Source organism: Rhinatrema bivittatum, chromosome 4, assembly GCF_901001135.1.
Source record: "Rhinatrema bivittatum chromosome 4, aRhiBiv1.1, whole genome shotgun sequence".
Taxonomy (NCBI): Eukaryota; Metazoa; Chordata; class Amphibia; order Gymnophiona; family Rhinatrematidae; genus Rhinatrema; species Rhinatrema bivittatum.
In genome coordinates, this window is record NC_042618.1 from 322,629,251 (window position 1) to 322,649,779 (window position 20,529).

General features: G+C 44.3%; 1 protein-coding gene across 4 annotated transcripts in view; it reads right to left on the bottom strand.

Moving 5' to 3' along the window:
- Positions 1 to 20,529, bottom strand: part of CDRT1 (CMT1A duplicated region transcript 1) — a 130,213-nt gene that overhangs the window by 34,644 nt on the left and 75,040 nt on the right. For all 4 annotated transcript variants that reach the window (XM_029600301.1, XM_029600300.1, XM_029600299.1 and 1 more), the window contains exons 4-8: positions 13,992 to 14,119; positions 11,813 to 11,935; positions 6,364 to 6,467; positions 4,016 to 4,219; positions 1,025 to 1,146 (exon numbers count right to left, since the gene is read on the bottom strand). In XM_029600301.1, the coding sequence (XP_029456161.1) occupies positions 1,025 to 1,146; positions 4,016 to 4,219; positions 6,364 to 6,467; positions 11,813 to 11,935; positions 13,992 to 14,119 (681 nt within the window). The remainder of the gene's footprint in view (positions 1 to 1,024; positions 1,147 to 4,015; positions 4,220 to 6,363; positions 6,468 to 11,812; positions 11,936 to 13,991; positions 14,120 to 20,529) is intronic.

The window sequence follows — 20,529 nt, forward strand, 5'->3', positions numbered from 1 at the left end:
AACGGAACAGCAGGAGCAGCCAGGACCTGCACAGACTCCCCATCTTGTCCTGAAAGCTGGGAACATCACCAGGAGCCAGCTGCTCCCCTGACACCACTATCGCGCTGGGTGTTGGCAATGCTGCTGCTGTTGGCAGGGCGACATAAAGGTGATTTCCCCTTTGTCAACATCTTGAATTTTGTAGAGCTTTTAAAGGCCAGTCTGAAAAGGGAGTTGTAATGGTGGTGGTGGGAGGGGGGGAAGAAGTGTTTTGTTTGTGTTGTTTAGGGTTCCTCTATGAGAGAAGTTGATTGGAAACTGTTAGGATATTGGATTGTGCTTAAGTTATTGTATATTTATTTTTTGATTTGCTTTCTCCTGTAATTTGAATTGCTTTTTTTCTATGATGTTCTGATTTTTTATATGTTTTTTTATAATCGATCATTATTGCACTGCAAAAAGCAGCTCCAGGAGAAAGGCAGGGTATAAAACTCAGAAGAGAATAGCATTGATGAGGCATAAAATAAGGCTGGCTGTTAATAAACTGAGACACTGCTTTTCACCCCAAAGTAGCATGATAATGTATATATATATATATATATATATATATATATATATATTGCAGAATAAACTAGAAAAGATAATTTTAGATAGAACAATTCTCAGATATGATCCTGAACTCTGATTTGCCATCTTAACCTCTATATTGAGAGGAATTATTAAGGGCCTGCTCTACTAAGACTTTTCTCCCACTCTGAGTCTATTTGAAAAATGCTTAGGAAATGAGGTCCTAAGATAGAGAACCCTGGTTGGTTTCCTACAAAATGTTAATTACTCTGGAACCACAGATCTTTTAAGTATGCCTTTTCCATGGTCTTTATAAAAAAGTATCTGAACTGAAGATAATATATATGTTCTTTCTATCTTCCTCAAACAAAATCTTTAGGGGCCAGATGCACTATAGGGTTTTACTCATTTTGCATCCTTGGGGAAAAAAATGTAGTACTTTTGAGTCTGTGTTTTAGGAATTCACTTGCTCACCGACCTTTGACCTTACAGTCCTTTGCTCCTGAAACCAGTTGGTCCATATGTAAATCCAAGCAGGTTATGGTTGCAGTATGTCCATAGAAAATCTTCACACATGCCCCTGAGTACAAATTCCAGTATCTGAACAATGAGATAAATAGACCTTGTTACACTTTGCTCAGCAGCTTTTATTTATTTATTTTTATCAGATAGCTTTTGTCCTAACGAGCATATGAAATAAGTTTACAAACCCAGATTCACTTGCTTTTTTTTTTTTTTCCAGGCATTGGACTTAGGTCCTAAAGGGATATCATACCCTATCTATGTAGTTCCTGCTATATCAAATCAAATCACATTCAACCTTTCTACAAAATATTGATCACTCAACCCTTCATCTAAGAAATGGCCATCCAGTTCAGATTAAATCATCAAAGTTGACTTGGAACACCTCACATGTAGATTTGACTGAATTTGAGCCATTCATGCCTCAGCTCCAATATATCTGGGCCATTTGGCAATCAATTCAGATTTCTATTTTTGCCCAGTCAACATCTTCCTGCCCTGGTTCCCTGTCATGATTGTGCACACTTATATCGTAGCTTATGTCAGATTTCTATGAATCTGTGAATTCTGCTGCACACTTTTGTCACCGAGTTGTGATGAGGAGGAAGAGGGGAACGCTTATAGTCAAAGTGCAGCCATTCATTTAGCTTTCCCATAAATTAATCTACTTCAATGTTCCCGCTGCTGCAGGCATGGTTCTGGTGTTTACTTGTAGCACTGCCCTCTCCTGCTGATATCATTCAAGGGGCTAACAATAAGTAGAGGCCCACTGCAGATAGCAGGGTGCCACCAAAGGAGCATATCATCAGGGGTTTCCCCTTTGGGAGCTTCTCCAGGATCAATCTACTATTTTGGTTTTGGTGGGGATTGATACTGGATGCTTACCTCTGTCTCTGCCCTTGGTGAGAGAGGGGATTGCAGCTGGAGGATGTGTATGGGTTGGGGTTTTTTTTCAAATTTGATGATATTTTGTAATATTTTGCTATGTTATTATTTTATTGTATTTTGATTATGATGTTGTGAAATGCTCTGAGTTCTCTTTTGAAAGAGGGTGGCATATAAATTGTATTGTATTTTAAATGTATTTAAGGGAAGGCTCAACGGAGGCAAGATTGTATATTTGAAGTACTTGCAAAACTCTGAGAACTGTTTAGTTTTCCCAACTGCTGCTTTTGAAATGCTTTTCAACTATAAGTATCTTCCAACAATTTCAATCTTGGACTATGTGCATAAATTCAATTGAATCTGAGTAAATCCATATTTAAAAAAAAGATTAGGGGCCAGCCCAGTGGCTCAGTGACAATACTATTCATTTCATGTGAAGGATCTTGCTCAAGTCTTAGGCCAGCACTGCTGCCCTAGCCAGCTGAGACTAGGAAGCAGTATTCCCAGCCTCTGTGGGGGAAGGGAATCCCAATTATCATGCAACAGTGACATCGAGAGGCTGAATTTCGGGCCTGGAATTGCATAGTTCTGGAAGGAGCCCTAATGCATGGTCCCTGGCTGAGGACTGTCATTGCAATGACTGGACTAGGCAAGTTGGCAGGGTGTATGAAATAGGGAAGAACCCTCTGGGTAGTTGTCAATGAAAGTTCATGGTACTAAATCCCAATAGAGGCTGGTTCTGATTGAGTTGGAAACCCAAAAGAGGAGGCAGAAACTGGTGGGCGGGGTGGGGGGGGGGGGGCAAAATTATTGTAAAATTATTGAAACTGGGATGCTTGTATAAATAAATTCCAAATTAAACACTTGCAGATTCAAAGCTGGATCCCAAACTAGGCTAGAGAAGGGTTGTCCAATACAAATTCTATTAGAACTCTTTCAAGCCCACCGTTAAATTATTAAGGACTATTTTAATCAATGGATAATGTGGTCTTAATACAAATGGGGAAAAAACAGAGAAGAAACATGTACACTATTAGGAGTAAATTTTAAAAGATATGCGCGAGCATCCATATGCACCCGCAGCCTGGCGCACACACACATGGATGCCCGATTTTATAACATACGCACGCAGGTGCACGCATGTTATAAAATCGGGGCTCGGCGCGCACAAGGGGGTGCACACTAGTGCATCTTGTGCGTGCCGACCCCGCGGCCTTCACCTGTTCCCTCCTAGGCCGCTCCAATTTAGGAGCGGCCTGTGAGGGAACTTCCCTTCCCTCTACTCTATCTTTCCTACCCCTTCCCCTAGCCTGCCCACCCCTAGCCCTATTCTATACCCCTCCATTTCTTTAACTTATCTCTTGCGCCTGCTTCCAGGCGTGCCGGCACCTTGCCGGCACGCGATCCTCCAACACAGTGGCAAATGGCCACTGTGCCGGAGGCCTCTGGCCCTGACCCACCCCTGCTCACCCCCCTCCCCACCCCTTTTTCGAAGCCCCAGGACTTAGACGCGTCCCGGGGCTTTACGCTCGTCACCGGACCTTTATAAAATAGGCCCGGCGCACGTAGGGCTTTGAAAATTTGCCCCTTAGTTTGTATAGTAAATGGTTCATGTAATTAAAGTTTATTGTACAATAAAATGTTAATGTCAGTGCTGGCCACACTAACAGTCCTGATGGATTTCCAAGATCGTGGATACCCCAGGAGAAAAGCGCAGGTCTGAAATGGTTTGCTGGAACATTAACACAAACAGTATTGCACTTATGTACCTAGTAAAGCCTTTTTCTAAACAGGGCCAAATAGCCTGGAGCATGAAAGAAGAATCACAGATAACAGTGCTAAGCAGGTAGATGGCTGCAAAATGAATCCCTTTCCATAAGAAAAATAGCATTATTATTTGTAAATATCTGGGAATGCAGTACTTTGTTATGGGTTATCATTTGTTTTGCAGTAATTACTCTAATAAGGATTCTAGGGCTAATTTTTCTAGACTGAATCATACACCAGTATTAAATCAGCTCCATGACCTGAAAGGAGTCAGACAATTAATGGCTTGGCTCACCTAATGCTGAGGTCGAAACTCCCACTGAGAACAAAGCCCTTCTCCTCACAGAGAAACACAGCCCGAACGCTTCCAGCATGTCCATGTATGACAGGTGGCACATCCTTCATTAGAGTAATATCCAGAAATCGCACTTTACGATCCACAGACCCAACAGCCACCAGCCTCCCTCCGTTGTAGTGAATGACCCTCTTGCGATCTCCACTGGGTTATCAGCAGAAAGAGAGAAGGGAATTGGAAAGTGATGATCAATCCTCATTTTAAAATGGCAGAAACTGGAGAATGGTGCATAGCCCACAATGACAAAGCCATCATTTCATACAGAGACTGGTCATGTTATAATCCATGGGAGCAAAGGTCTAGTATTTTCTACTCTCTCACGCTACACTGAGATGAAATTACTTCCATCTAAGCTTACTTTTATAGCCCATGTGGGACTCTTTTTTTTTTTTTTAATAATGTCATCTCCTGTCAGTTTCTCAATTTGTTTTTTTGCCTCTGCTATCTCCTCTATCCCCTTCTATGTGTCTCCCTTCACCTCCTCTCCCCTTTGTTTCCTTAGTGCCCTCCTTTGTCCCTTCTCCATGCCCCTTCCTTTATTTTCCCATCTGCACCTCTCTTCTCTTTCTCTTCATCTTTTTGTCTTGTCCATGCCAATCTAATTCTAGTCTTGACAGGTGGGAAATGTAGAATATGATGGCAGATAAGGCCTGTAAGGCCCATCTAATCTGCCCAATTCATTTCCTGTTATAATGCCATCGATCCCAATTGATTTCCGTCTTTCCCGTCACCTCAACTAGTGATCCTCTGTGCTTATCCCAGGCTTTCCTGAATCCATTACTGTTATTTTTTTCTCTGCCACTCCATGCATCCACCACCCCTTCTGTAAAAAATTTTTTTCTAATGTTCCTCTTGAGTCACCCATTTGAGCTTCAAGTCATAGGAATGTGCAGAGGGACCCCATACGTTGCATTCGGGATTCATATTCATCGGGGGGCAGATACATTGCATTCGGCAAGAGGACCCCCTGATACGTTTATACATCAATTCCTATTCATTTCCCCGCTAAAATTAAACTAACTAAAACCCCCCACCCTCCTGCCCCCCCCCCCCCCCCCAAGACTTACCAAAACTCCCTGGTGGACCAGCGGGGTTCCGGGAGCCATCCCCTGCACTCACCCTCGGCTGCCGAGGGTGTGAGCAACCTCCTGCACTCGGGTCGTCGGTTGCCAGTATCCGAATGGCACTGCCACAGGGGCTACCGGTGCCATTGGTCAGCCCCTGTCACATGGTAGGAGCACAAGATGGCGCCGATGGCCATGTGACAGGGGCTGACCAATGGCACCGGTAGCCCCTGTGACATAGTAGGTCAAAGGCTATCGGCACCATTTTGAAACCGGCAGCCAAGGGTTTGAGTGCAGGGGATGGCTCCCCGACCCCCCGCTGGACCACCAGGGAGTTTTGGTAAGTCTTGGCGGGGTCAGGAGGGTGGGGGGTATGTTTAAATTGGCTCCTTTAGGCGGCCTAATAATTTGGCGAAGATTCGTTGTATTCGTGGGGAAATCGCGATACGTTTCACTTCCCCACGAATACAACGAATATGGTCCTATGCGTTGCGGATTCCCAATTCGTAGGGAACGAATGCACACCCCTATCAAGCCATGATCTCTTGTTCTAGAGCTTTCAGGTATTTGAATGCCTTTCCTCTCCCCTGTCCCTTCTCTCCTCAGGTACACAAACTTAGGTAAATAGCTCTCATCTCATAGGGCTTTTGGTGCAGTCCTCCTTACACCATTTACATAGCCCTTCCCTAGACCACCTCCACTCTGTTTATATCATTTCAGAGGGATGACTGCCCAAACTGGACACAATACTCCAATCTAGGTGAGGTCTTATTAATGACTGTACATTATCACCTTTTTTTGTACTATTTATGCCTCTTCCTGTCTACCTTAGTATTCTCTGGCCCTGGTGGCCACCACCAGAAAGGAAATATCTTTATAATGGGTACTGTGGCACAATTCAACATGGCAGAGAGGTCCTTTCCTGAGCCACTGCTTGGATCAGAGGAGGTGTTGGTCTATAAAGAGGGGAAACTTGCTCATCAGGTCCAGAGTAGCAGAAAAAAACAGGAAAAAGAAGACAGAAGTGGCCAAGCTTCAATTGGGTATCTGTGGTATTTTTATAATAATTGCTCCCTCACCTATCCAGGCAAATCAATTAAAGCATTTTAGCATGATATGGTGGGTAGTCACGCTATTGTATAATTATTCCTGAGTACACTATAAATCTGTCTTAAAAGTCAGAAGAACCCAGTTACATAAAAAGGGGGAAAGAAAAGTCCATACTAGTGTGTAAGAACCAGAACATTGTATAATCCACAGTACACATTCCTTTCTTCCAGCTGGACAGTATCAGTGTATAAACCAAAATATGCCTCTTCCAAGTTATCCTAAAGCAAGAGAAAAAGAAAGAACCATTAACACCCAAGACATCTGTGCAAAGCCTCTTCCCCTTAAGAGACATGTGCGTTAAGTAATCTGACAAATTTCCGGACTTCCACCAGTACCACATTACACTACCCCGCAATCCTCATTGAGCATTATTAAATTCATGGGATAGTCATTTTCATTCAGGTCACAAAATCTTTGCTCTCTACCATCCAATGCACATTGGTGGTAGTGATGGGGGGATTTCTATGCAGGGATATTTCCGTTTATGCACACAGTGTATTTAGATCTGCAGTTGGCAGCATCAGCCATATCACTCTGCAGTTGTTAAACGTAAATTTTACGGCAGTGTTGGCTCCAGAAAGAAAAATCCAAGATCTATACTTATACTAATTGCAGTAATTTATTTATTTAATATATTTATTTAAACATTTTATATACTGTCGTTCCATGTACAGATCACAACAGTTTACAAAGTAACATGCATAGTTATAACTCAACAAACAAACAGCAATTGGTTACATAAGGCATAGAGTATGGAAAATTAAAACAAAATGATAGTTTTCACATCTTATTCAGTGATTTGTTTTTATAGAATCTTACATTCTCTCATTTGATTTATTCTTCATGATTCAATTATTATATTTTATCTTTTTCTTTTCTTTGTGATGTTTTTAAGTTAATTTATATGCATTTTCGAATAGCCATGTTTTTAAAGTTTGGTGGGGAAAGGCTTACTCCTCTGCTTAGGTGATCTTCCTGTAGCCACCACTGAAGCTGAGAACATACCTCTGCTGGTAGTTGGAGGTGAAATGAGTAGTCCTGGGACAGTGGGTTCCAGTGTGACAGTAAGGAGCACTGGAGTGGTCGCATGTGAGCCCTTGCTAGGGAACGACCTCCAGGGTTGATGCCATGAGCCTGAGGACTTGAAGATAGTCCCATAATTTGGGGCGTGCATTGGTCATCAATCGTCATAATTGTTCAATCAGTTTCCTTTTCCTCAGGGGAGGGAGGAAGAATTTGTTCTGTTCTGTTTCAAAACAGGCCCCCAGGTACTCTAGAGACTGAGAGGGCTGCAGACCACTCTTGATCGTGTTCACAACTCAATCGAGTACCTGCAGTAGGTTCTTGACTCTGCTGGTCACCTGCCGGCTCTCTTCCGAAGACTTTGCCCTGATCAGCCAGTCATCCAAGTAAGGACATACCAAGATCCTTTCCTTCCTTAGTGTTGCCGCCATGACCACCATCATTTTGGAGAATGTTCTGGGGGTGGTTTCTAGGCTGAAGGGTAGCGCTCAGAACTGGTAATTCTGTCCCAGTACCGCAAAGCGTAGAAAACGCTGGTGATCTTGATGGACTGGGATGTGAAGGTAGGCTTCAGAGAGGTCCAGGGAGATTAGGAACTCTCCCAGTTGTACTGCCATTATTACGGAGTGGAGCATTTCCATGCGGAAGTATAGTACCCGCAGATGACGGTTGATGTTCTTGAGGTCCAAGATGGGTCGGAATGATCCTTCTTTCTTGGGAACGATAAAATAGATGGAATAACATCCCGTATTTTTCTGGGGCGTAGGTACTGGAGTTATAGCCTTCAGACTGAGTAATCTTGCCAGAATGGATTCCATTGCCAGTCTCTTGGTGTGGGAGTGGCAGGGTGATATCATAAATTTGTCCCGAGGGATGCTGCGAAACTCCAGAGAGTAACCTTCTCAAATGATGTTTAGTACCCATTTGTCCGATGTGATTTCGACCCATCGTTGGTAAAAAGCTGACCCCCTATTTCCTCTTCCTGTGGATGGGTCGGCCCATTCTCATTGGGAAGCATGGCTTGAGCCTGCCCCTGGGCCTGTTCCTCTCTTGGTTTGTCGGTTCCGAAAGGGCTGGGACCTTCCGGAGGGGCAAGGTACAAGGAATGATGAATTCCTGTAGGGTCGAAAACGTTGGGAGCCTCTGCCCCTCTGCCCCTCCCCCTAGTTCTGCTGGGGGAGGGGCATTGGGATCTTTTACCCCTGTCTTCCAGTAGCCGAGGCACTGGGGATTCACCCCACTTTCCGGCTAACTTCTCTAATTCGCTTCCGAATAGTAGAGATCCCTTAAAGGACATTCGTGTGACATTCATCTTAGAAGTTGCGTCTGCCGACCAGTTCCGCCACCATAACTGCCTTCTGGCCGCCACTACCGAGGCTACTCCTCTGGCTGAGGTATGCACCAGGTCTGAGCTTGCGTCCATCAGGAAGGCTGCTGCAGGTTCGATTGTTTCACCGGCATACGTTCCGGTATTATCTGCCTCTCTCAATAGGAGCAAGCAGGAACGTGCCACCAGCGCGCAGCAGGAAGCTATCTGAAGTGTCATAGCTGTTGCGTTGAATGCTTGCTTAAGGATGGATTCTAATCGCCTATCCTGATTATCCTTCAATGCTGCGCCTCCCTCCATGGGAATGGTTGTTCGTTTCGAGATGGCACAGACCATGGCATCCACTTTTGGGAAACGCAGGCGTTCCTTGGTCGCTGGTTCCAAAGGGTACAAGGCTTCCAAGGCCTGACCTCCTTTAAAGCTCGCCTTCGGGGCAAGCTTTAAAGGAGGTCAGTCAGTTCCTGGATGGCTTCCATCATTGGGAAATAGCATGAGGCCTTACAAAGGGACACCAAGATGGGGGTTCTTCTTTGGTTCCACCATAAGGTCAGTGCCTGGGATCCCCAGAGTCTTCAGGGTCTGAGAAACAAGGGCTGGTAATTCATCCCTGTGGAAGAAGCAAAGCATTGTTCTCAAGTTCTGTATGTTTCCAGGCCTGGAGGGATTTCCCCTTCTTCCAGTGAGGCACCATCATCGTCTGAGGTGTCCGTGTCCCTGTCAGTAAAATTCTTGGTGAGGCGAGGCATGTCTCGTGGCACCCGAGCAGGGCCGGAAGGGTCAGGTGCTCCTGGATGGGGTTGGACCTGGGTCATACCTGGGGCTGATTGAGCCTGAACAAAGGCTTGCAGTCCCTGGAAAAATTCTAACCAGGAGAAGGCCCCTGGGTCCATGTTAGCCCCTGGGGGAGTTGGAGCAGGAGCCCCTGAAATGCCCTCTTGTGGAGATGCCATTTCAGAGTTACATAGGTCTGGGGTGCTATTGTATGTAGTAGTTCCGGACCCATCCTCAGACTGTGAGGGACCAGGCTTTGGTACCCCTTGGGCTTCTTCGCAATGATGGCATAGACAGGACTCTAGTTCAGGCTGTGTGGCTCTGAGGTGGCAGGCTGTGCCTTCTGAGCTTCTTGGATGCCGGTGCCATCGCCTCTGAATATAGACGCACAGGTAATGTGTTTCAATATGCATGCAGTTATACGCGTGAGCACTGAATTTGCGTGTAGCTATGAGCGCGGTTGTGTGTGTAGTTGTGCGAATAGTGTGAGCTCGGTTATATGCACAGCTGTGTGCATGTCTAAATTGGATGCACTCAAGTTGGGTGAATCGGCCGTCCGGCCTGCCCCGCGCATACTGCCGGCCAAGAAGGGAAGATGGCGCCAACGCCCCTCGCGCATAAGATGGTGCCCCCAAGGGTCTTCGTGTGTCTGGACCCCTGCACCGGATTGGGGCCTAGCCCAACCAAGGCTGCTCAACCCAATCAGTGCTCTCTTTTTAACTTGCTGGAAGAAAAACGGAATCGGTACGGCAATCCGAGCCTCGGAGACTGGAGACATGAATTTAAGGTTTTCTGCTTACCTGGTCTTGGCACTTATCGATCTTGTGCTGGGACAGTCTCCAGCTGCAGGGGGAGAGGGCTTTACCTTCACCGCCGCGCTTGGTTGTGCACCCGCTGCCTTTCAACCATTCTGGGGGCTAAGTCCACATCAGGAACCGGCTCCCAGACCAAGGCACACCTCTGAGGAATATTGAAAAATCACCTCAGGAATTCTCAACTGGGGGAGGGACCCTTAGGTATCATCGCAGGAGAGCGGGGCTCGATCTTCTTTAAGGTAAAAAATGTTTCTTCTTTGCTGTAATTCTTAATACTGTTCTAGTGTGAGTGATAGTGTCCACATCTGCTAGGAGACGGAGAGATACTGAAGAGCTGAGGTCACTGCAGGGGTATATCTAGGGTGACGCAGCTTTGAAATCTGACTCCGTCTCCCATCTGCTAGCAGAAGAGCACATAACCCACTGGTCCTGAGTCCATCTGGCTACACTCTAGGAAATGTAGGAATAGTCAATAGTCGTTTATTTTGAGATCTTAAAGTTCATTTAGGATTGAAGGTTGTAGTGTCACTCCTAACAAGCCGGTGTTATTGGAATGAATGATGTTGAATATTATTATTAATACTTTATAGTAGATTCTGGATTGTACTAGCCAAGCAACCAATGCAGTGACATCAGCGAGGGTGTTATGTGAAATGGTGTGTGAAATGGCATTTGTTTGTTTGTTTGTTTGTTTTTTCTAACACCGGGCATGTCTCTCTGCACACCTCAGCTTCTAACCCAGACAGAACTTGCATCAACTCCACTCCTGCTGTCATTGTTGATGAAGAGAGAAACCAGGAGTCTTTGTTTCAGGAGGTTTTTCGATGATTAGACCCCATCAGGTATCACAGTAACAATCTCTGGCCATGGTTCCCTTCGCACCTTGATATGCATGCACCCAGTGCAAACATTGGGATAACCCCTCCCTCCCCCCCTCCCCCCAACACCTACCCAAGGGCTGTGAACACTGCTTCTGCAGCATCCACAATCTCTTAACAATCCAGTGAGCACAAACTAGCTCTGGGAATCAAATTCTGCTGTCTTACATGGCAGTGTCAGTGCTGCCTCTGGCTAAAAAGGGATTTTAATAAGTAAACTGGGGAGGTATGAGTTGTAAGTCATAAATAGGTCTTATTATCTTTAAATAACAGAACCACTGAAAACAGAGCATGTCAAATACTAGTATTCACTCTGCATCACTTTAAAATGATACATTTTGACATCCAAACTACATCTATAAAGCCTACAATATCTATGTTAACAATCACAGGAACCTTTTGGAAACTCTGTTAAACATCGAAACTTTGTAAACCGTTGTGATGGCGAAACTGAACGACGGTATATAAAACTCGATAAATAAATAAATAACCATTAAAGTTGTTAGCCATGAAAGCCTTTAAGCAGATCCTCTGCAACTTCAACTGACCCACCGGGAGCAGACATGTTTAACCCACTTCACAAGTTAGAAGTTACCTCATACACATGAGATCTGATTGATTCCCATTGGTTCTGATGTTACAAAGGAATTAATGCACACACAGTATGGCCCAATCAAATGCCAGCACCCGTAATTCCCCTACGCAGTATCAAGTGTGGATCCCAGAAACACAGATCCAGATGCACTTACCAACTTTCTAAGGCGGTACCTCTCGTCGGGATTTGGAATGATATCCCCATCCTCTGATATCTTTGGAACTGTGATTTTTCGGACCTTGGCATAACAAGGGCTCACTCCTTTTGGTGAAGTGCCCTGAATGAGGAGAGCAAGTGGGGGTTAGCAGGATTGTTAGAGATGAGCAACTAAGAAATCAACAGCAGACAATACACAATGCTAACCTCAGCAGTAATAGTAGCAATAATAAGGGATGGTGTGTGGGGTGGTGGGAGCTGGCACAGCAGTCACTAGAAAAGAAAGTCCACATTGGAAGCCTATGTAATGGTGCAGCACCGAAAGAAAAAAAAAAGGATACCCCCCCCCCCCAAAAAAAAAAGGCTCATTGAGAAATAATGCAGCACATTTTAAATAATAGAGCAACTAGCTCAAATAAGCCTTCATAATGCAGGTGAGTGAAAAGAAGAGCTTCCCAACCCAAGAACTTCTGTAAAATCATAGGCTTGACATACAAAAATATTTTTTGGAAAGTATATTTTAGGGTGCAATAAAAAATCAAGAAGCAGTTTAGCTCCCTGTTGCCACTCAAAAACATATTAGTGTAAAACTTATTAATGTAATGAACTAAATAGCATCCTGATTCAAAAAAATGTATCTGATGTAACAAACTTCCCTGGCTCAATAAGCTTGAATGTGTCTAGAGTGTCCACAATTTAAGTTGCTAGTAATTCGTCTTCTTGTGATTCCAGCTCCGGCATGGTACTATGTTTCGAGGTAAATAGGAGACCTCTGTTTCAGGTTGTTAGGATTCGTGGCTTACAGGAAGATCCTGTGAGCCCCTAGACTTACCTCTAATGCTGCCAGCAGCTGGCCGTGAGTTTGCAGACCCAGCTAGGTTTGCCTGCCACCTGGACCTCACCTCTTGCCTCAAGCTGACTATTCTTGCCCGCTGCCTGCCCCGACCATGGCTTTCCTCTGACTGTTGTAAGCCTGCTGTCTATTCTATCTCTGGTATGTTTGTAGACTCTAGTAATTACCACTTCCACCCCAGGGACCCACTTAAGCCCTGCCAGCTGCCAGAATTGAAGGGCTCAACCTGAGAAAGAGGCAGGTGGTAACGGTGAAGCTCCAGACTGTCGCACTACAGGGCACATTCACCAGCTGCCGGCATAGGCCTCGGGGGCTCACACTCGAGGCTGCATCAACTACAGCACAGCACAGCACTAAGAAGCTCACACAACCCCTATCCCTTACCCAGGGTATAAGTGATTGGTATGATCGCTTCTCAAGCAGCTCAGCAATTTATCAACAATTTACCATCTTCTACTTACCTCGAAACATGACACTATGCCGGAGCTGGCACCACAAGAAAATGAATTGCTAACAACTTAAGTTGTGAACACTCTAGACGCATTCAAGCTTATTGTGCCAGATAAGTTTGTTATATCAAGATATGTTTTGACGCAGGATGCTATTTAGCTTATTATGTTAATAAGTTTACACTAATATGTTTTTCAGTGGCACCAGGTTGCTGGACTGCTTCTTGATTTTTATTGCACACTAACAAATACTTTTCAAAAAATATTTTTGCATGTCAAACCAGTGATTTAACAGAAATCTCTTGGGTTGGAAATCTATTTCACCCACCCAAATTATGAAGGCTTATTTGAGCTAGTTGGCCTATCATTTAAGATGTTGTGCTGCGTTATTTCTCATAATGCAGCACAACATTTTTGGGGTAGCCTTTTTTTGGTGCTCCAGCAGTCACTAGGCTATGGTGTAGCCAACATGTGGTTAAAATTCTTTAGAAGTCTAGCGAGCATAAATCTGATAATTAAAGCTATTCAACTGTATTTCAATTAAAGTGGATGAGAAGGGGGACTTGTTTTTTTTCTTTTTGGGGAGATTCCACGAGTAATTTCTTATTGATTTTTCCCAACCAATACACAGCAATATCAAGTGAGATCATCCAAACTTATGTTTAACATGCCAGAATGATACATTTATGAGACCATTACAAATACCTTTTCTCTGCCATCACCAACCCTGCACCTCCCCAAACTAAAATAAAATTTTGAAAACCAATCAACAGATTTTTTAAAAACATCCTTTCCCCATTACATAGGAAAGTAACTGTAATGGGACTACCTAAAGAAGCAAAAACGAACTGTTTACGTGAAACGCTGAACATTACCTGGAGGACCATGGCCTCATTCTGAACTGCTCTTTCGACCTCTTTGTCCCTCAGGGTTTCTTCTGCCAGGTAACGCCAGTGCAAACTCACATGCCAGCAAACAGACAGGGAGTTTGCATCCAGAAGGCCTAGAGAAATAAGAACAAAGGGGAAGCGGGATGATCACAGAGACACCTGCAGTGCATGATGGTAGTGCCAACCCAGTTTCTGTGCTGTCAAAAAAAATAACTGCAGGGGCGGGGGGGGGGGGGGGGGGGAGGATGAGAGGCCTCTCATTCAGCTTCTGGCTCACTGACTGATCCTTAGGCAGGGGTGTCGTTAGCCCTGGGCACATGGGGGCCTGTGTTTCGAGTTTCCTCCTCAATGTGCTAAATCTGTTTCAGTAACTGTCAAGAAAAAGAGAGGCCCAGTAGGACTACATGGATCCCATCCCCCAATAGCCAAAAAAAAGGCCCAACAGGCTGCAGCAGACCCCATCACACAGTGACTGAAGAGGAGGTCCAGAAGAGAGCGAGAAGCCCAGAGTGAGTGCCTGTAGGAGTGTATGTGTGGGAGTGAGTGTGTCTGTATGTGTGAGGGAGCCTGTGAGACTGACAGCATGTATGTGTGGCAGAGTATGTGTGAAAGTGAAAACCTCTGTGTGTGTGTGTGAGAGAGAGAGAAATCCTGTGGGTGTATGAGAGGGAGCCTGTATGATTGAGAGCATATGTGTATTGATGTATAACAGAAAGTGAGTGTGAGAGAGTATGTGAGAATGGGAGCCTATGGAAGTGAGAACTGGTGTGTGTATGTATATATATATATATATATATAAGAGAGAGGGAGCCTGTGGGATTGAGAACATGTGGGTGTGTGTGAGAGACAGAGGAAGTGGGTATGAGAGCATGTATATGTGTGAATGAGAGGAACTATGTAGGAGAGCATGTGTGTATGTGAGAGAGAGGGGGTATGTGTACGAAAGAAGAAGTATGTGTAAGAATGGGTGTGTGAGAGAATGAACATGTGTGTGTTACAGAATGTATGTATATGACAGAGAGAAGATAAAGCTTGTGGCACCCCCTCCCACTCCATACTAATCCAAGATATCTCAGTATGACCAGAAATCAAAAGCTCCTAGGAATGGACAGCAGGGGATTTTTATCCTTATGAGTTTTAATTATTGGGTATTATTTGATGTTTCTCCAGTTTTGAAATATTTTGTTGGTGTTCGGTAAATATTTACAAATTTTATGCATTTTTAATTATTGGATGTTATTCTATTCTTCAGTTGTTTTGAAATATTTATTCTTTTTATTAGTATGTGCCTCAGCATGGATCCAGGCCCGACACCACGACCCAACCTGAATGAAAACAATCAAACAATCCACAAACCAAAATTTGTGCAGAAAATACCTACTGAAAACAAACCGAAAACAAAAATGATTTTTTTTTCTCCTGCACATCCCTAGTTTCCTATAGGCTCTGAGTACAATTTTTGCAGGATTTTGTATTATTATACAATGTTCCTGGTAGTAGAGGGAGTTTGAGTTGGTGTTACTGAGATGATACCAGAATTTAAATATTGTTATTCTATAGTGAGTGGAAAGGGGAAATATGCTTTTTGGGGGGAGTTTCTGTGAATGCAGAGTATTGTAGAACTTGTGGTGTAGCTTTTATATTGGGATTTTGTCCTATCCTGTATAGATTCCAGACTTCACTCCCATATAGAAGAATTTTTATTGATTAATGCTTTCAAATAATTGTATTGGTAGTTCTACTAGATGGTTGAAACTGGCCAGTAGTTTATTGTTACTTAGAATGTTCTTCTGTCTAAAGACAGCTGTATAGGAATGTAGAACAGAGATCATTTGTGTGATATACAATTATGCAATTTTATAGGATTATTCTTGGTGGGAGAGGAAACTGCTGATTGTGATTAATTAGCAAAATCTCAGGTGGAGGGAAAAGGAGGGTTTATGGGCCCATGCACCAGATCTTTTAGGTATGTAGCAATGCCTCTGTCCTTAGGCTTAATAATCTATTGTAATGCATCTTGTCCTTGCTCATATCATTGACCTCATTTATTTTCAACAGAGTATACAAATAAATACTGAAGCTAGGAGTGCCACCTTACCTGATTCAATGTCAGAAGACTGATCCATGACTGGGTTTTGCCCCAGTGCATGCATGGCATTCTATCATCCCGAAGAGAAAAGTAAAACTACATTTCTCTGCATATGATGGAGCAATACCAGGACTGGATCATCCTCTCTGGGTTGATCCAGATGAAGTGGCAGCTCATTCCATCCTATGTATTATTGTGTTGGTTTAGATAGAAACTTTTAAATGTTAAAGGTCAGATTATGCTTATGCTAGACTCCAGTTTAGCTTTAATCTGAGTCCAGTTCCAGCTGGGCATGCATTTAGAAACACAGCCAATTTAAAGCAGATATATACAGATAAATAGATAGATTTTTTTTTGTTTTGTTTTGTTTTTAGTTCTAATTCAGGCATCTGTTATATAAAAAAACAAAAATCATAGGCATCTTTGTTTTTGTTTTGATTTTACTTGCATTTCTTTTTTTTTTTTTTTTTTATACTTTATTTATAACTTTTCAAATAATAGATACAATCACATTATTTGTATACAGAAAAACATGGTCATTTATACAAATCAAATTCTTACCAATTGTTACATTTAGAGAATAAACCATTAGTATCAATCAAATGGAGGGTTTTCTAATCCTTGATAATTATCTTTCAAAGGGGGAATATATAAGAAATAATACATGAATCAAGATTGATTCATACTAACTATACCCAATATTTATCATTGCATGGATAGAGGGGATGAGGTAGGCATCCTATTCTGATTTAAGAAATTCCTTAATTGGTCTGGGGTGAAAAATAAATATGTAGCTTCTTGTTTTTTAATAATACACTTGCAAGGAAAGCGAAGGGTAAACGAAAAACCTAATGAAAGAACCTCTTGGCGAAAATTCAAAAAGGCTTTACGCCTTTGTTGGGTGGTCACAGCCAAGTCAGGAAAGATTTTAACATCCTTGTCATGAAATTTAACTGGGTATTTGCTGAAATATTTCTTCATGACAGAATTTACATCTAAAAATGAATAAAAAGTTACTAGCAATGTACCCCAGTTAATTACTTCCAAGGAAGAATCCTCTAGAAAATTAGACAAATTTCCTTGAAATAATTCTGATCTAACCACATTTCTTGTAGGGGGAAGAAAATTGCAATTATTTATAGTTGGAGCTCTATCCTCAGAAAAACCGAGTTGCTCAACGAGAAACTTTTTAAAAGTAATCAAGGGTTCTTCTCCTACTTTACGAGGAAAATTTAAAATTCTCAAATTAAATCTTTTTGAATTATTTTCTAGCATTTCAACTCTACGAGATAAATATTCTTTATCTTTAACTAATGCTTGTCTAATTTCTGAGTTTTTCTTCTCTTGGATTTCCAAGGCTTTAATTCGTTCATTAGAGTCCTTTATCTGTTTCTGTATTACCAGACTATCTTGTTGATTTCCTTCACACATTGAATTCATTTTCCTCTCCAGATTTTGAATTTTTCCCATCATGCCAGCCATCATGTCCCACAACGTATCCATCGTTACCACAGCTGGTTTGGTTGGGATTTCATCCTGCTTTGAGTTTGGAATAGAGTCTTTAACTCCTATTGGGACCATAACAGAGACTTCTACTGCCGCCCCTTTTAAATTGATAGAGGTGGCTGTGTCTGTCTCTATTTCGTTTTGGACTTTAATTGCATCAGACTGCAATCTTTCAGTTGGTAGCTCAACATCTCCCAAAGCAGGTTCTATTAACCCTTCCAATTCCCTCTGCTGTGGTGCCAGCCCGATATGAGGGCTAAGAGACGCTTCCTCTGCAAGGTCAATAGATTTCCCCAAAACTATTGGCACACCAGATTCCTCAGCTCTCTTTAATGTAGGTATAGGGGAGAGCATGTAGCTTACGATTTCTTGCTGTACAGGAGACGGCATTGGTAAGGGAGGATAGGTTCTTATTCTCCCTTTCCGCTTTGGAGGCATGTCAGAGGATAGCAAGAAAAAAAAAAAAACTAAAGCACCCTTTGGCAGAATCTATTAATAATTAATCAAGGACTATGAGCAAAGAGGGTATTTAGAGAGAAGTAAATTAATTTCAGTTCTTACTTGGCCTTGGCGATCCGGCAACTCCGGCGAAGCCCGGCAAAGCCCGTGTTTGCGCGCGCCCCTTGAGCGCGCGCGGCTTTAGCGACGCGCCGGCTCTGCTACGCGCCGCACTCTGGCCGTTGATATTGGCCGCTTCCGGTCCCGCCTCTAATCAGCTCCTCTGTGCCGCACAGCCTGCAGCTGACTCGGGTTACCGTCCTGCCTCCGACCTCCGCGATGACACTCTCGGGGCTTCTCTCTCCGCTCCTGCTCGCCCTCAAGGTAGGAGAGCCAGGGGGCCGCTGATATTGGCCGCTTCCGGTCCCGCCTCTAATCAGCTCCTCTGTGCCGCACAGCCTGCAGCTGACTCGGGTTACCGTCCTGCCTCCGACCTCCGCGATGACACTCTCGGGGCTTCTCTCTCCGCTCCTGCTCGCCCTCAAGGTAGGAGAGCCAGGGGGCCGCTGATATTGGCCGCTTCCGGTCCCGCCTCTAATCAGCTCCTCTGTGCCGCACAGCCTGCAGCTGACTCGGGTTACCGTCCTGCCTCCGACCTCCGCGATGACACTCTCGGGGCTTCTCTCTCCGCTCCTGCTCGCCCTCAAGGTAGGAGAGCCAAGGGGCCGCTGATATTGGCCGCTTCCGGTCCCGCCTCTAATCAGCTCCTCTGTGCCGCACAGCCTGCAGCTGACTCGGGTTACCGTCCTGCCTCCGACCTCCGCGATGACACTCTCGGGGCTTCTCTCTCCGCTCCTGCTCGCCCTCAAGGTAGGAGAGCCAGGGGGCCGCTGATATTGGCCGCTTCCGGTCCCGCCTCTAATCAGCTCCTCTGTGCCGCACAGCCTGCAGCTGACTCGGGTTACCGTCCTGCCTCCGACCTCCGCGATGACACTCTCGGGGCTTCTCTCTCCGCTCCTGCTCGCCCTCAAGGTAGGAGAGCCAGGGGGCCGCTGATATTGGCCGCTTCCGGTCCCGCCTCTAATCAGCTCCTCTGTGCCGCACAGCCTGCAGCTGACTCGGGTTACCGTCCTGCCTCCGACCTCCGCGATGACACTCTCGGGGCTTCTCTCTCCGCTCCTGCTCGCCCTCAAGGTAGGAGAGCCAGGGGGCCGCTGATATTGGCCGCTTCCGGTCCCGCCTCTAATCAGCTCCTCTGTGCCGCACAGCCTGCAGCTGACTCGGGTTACCGTCCTGCCTCCGACCTCCGCGATGAGACTCTCGGGGCTTCTCTCTCCGCTCCTGCTCGCCCTCAAGGTAGGAGAGCCAGGGGGCCGCTGATATTGGCCGCTTCCGGTCCCGCCTCTAATCAGCTCCTCTGTGCCGCACAGCCTGCAGCTGACTCGGGTTACCGTCCTGCCTCCTACCTCCGCGATGACACTCTCGGGGCTTCTCTCTCCGCTCCTGCTCGCCCTCTTACTTGCATTTCTAAGGACATTACTAGTGTTTACAGTGGGATATTTTTCTTTACTTTTTTAAGTAATTCTGTTTATTGAAGGTTTCCAGAATACATCCACAGGATCCAGATTAAAACACATTTAAAAACATAGAACAAATAAGCAACTTCAAAGAGAAAGGGAAAGGCAGAAGTTGTGTTTACAGTTTTAAAAAAGCTTTCCTTCATAATCCCTTCCCATAGGACAGGGAGTAACCTTGAGGTTAGAATAAAAGGCTAGGAAAGAGGCAGACCCAAGTTCAAGTCCTGCTTCCGACCCTCACCGTGCCTTAGTTATGTTATTTTATCTCTTCCTGCCACATATGTCTGCCAGGACTGCAAGCTTCTAGGATCAGGGACTTGCTGCACCTGTACATAATTTGTGCTTTAGGCTGTCACATAAAGGGTGAACTAAATGAATTCTGAATCTAAATAAATTGCGGGAGTGCTTATCCTAATCAGACCCCCAATCCAAGCATCACACTGATACACCTACAGCATGAGGACACACGAGGAGCTGACGGGTGGACTCAGGGAAGCAGCCCCAATAAAACAGTTACATCTTTTATTCCACAGAATGAATTTGGAAAGAAAGGAAGGAAATTGGGACAGGCCAGACAGTTTGATCCCTGAGTCAAGTCTTTTAGTCTCCGGGTCACTTGGAGTTTGGGATACTGCGGAGGCAGCTTCATAGCCTTGATGGGGAGAGGGGTCATGGATATTGGTTATTTATTTATTTAAAATCTTTTCTATACCGTCGTTAAGCTAGCTGCCGTCACAACGGTTCACAATAAGGCACATAATTTCATGTTGCTTAAATGTGTTAAATTATATTAACTAAACAGGTGCCATAAAATACTGTAATATAGTTTCATATTAAATATTACTTAGTGGTTGTGATAAGTTATGTCTACTTCTATCTATATCAGCTATACGATATATTAATACTTAAATCT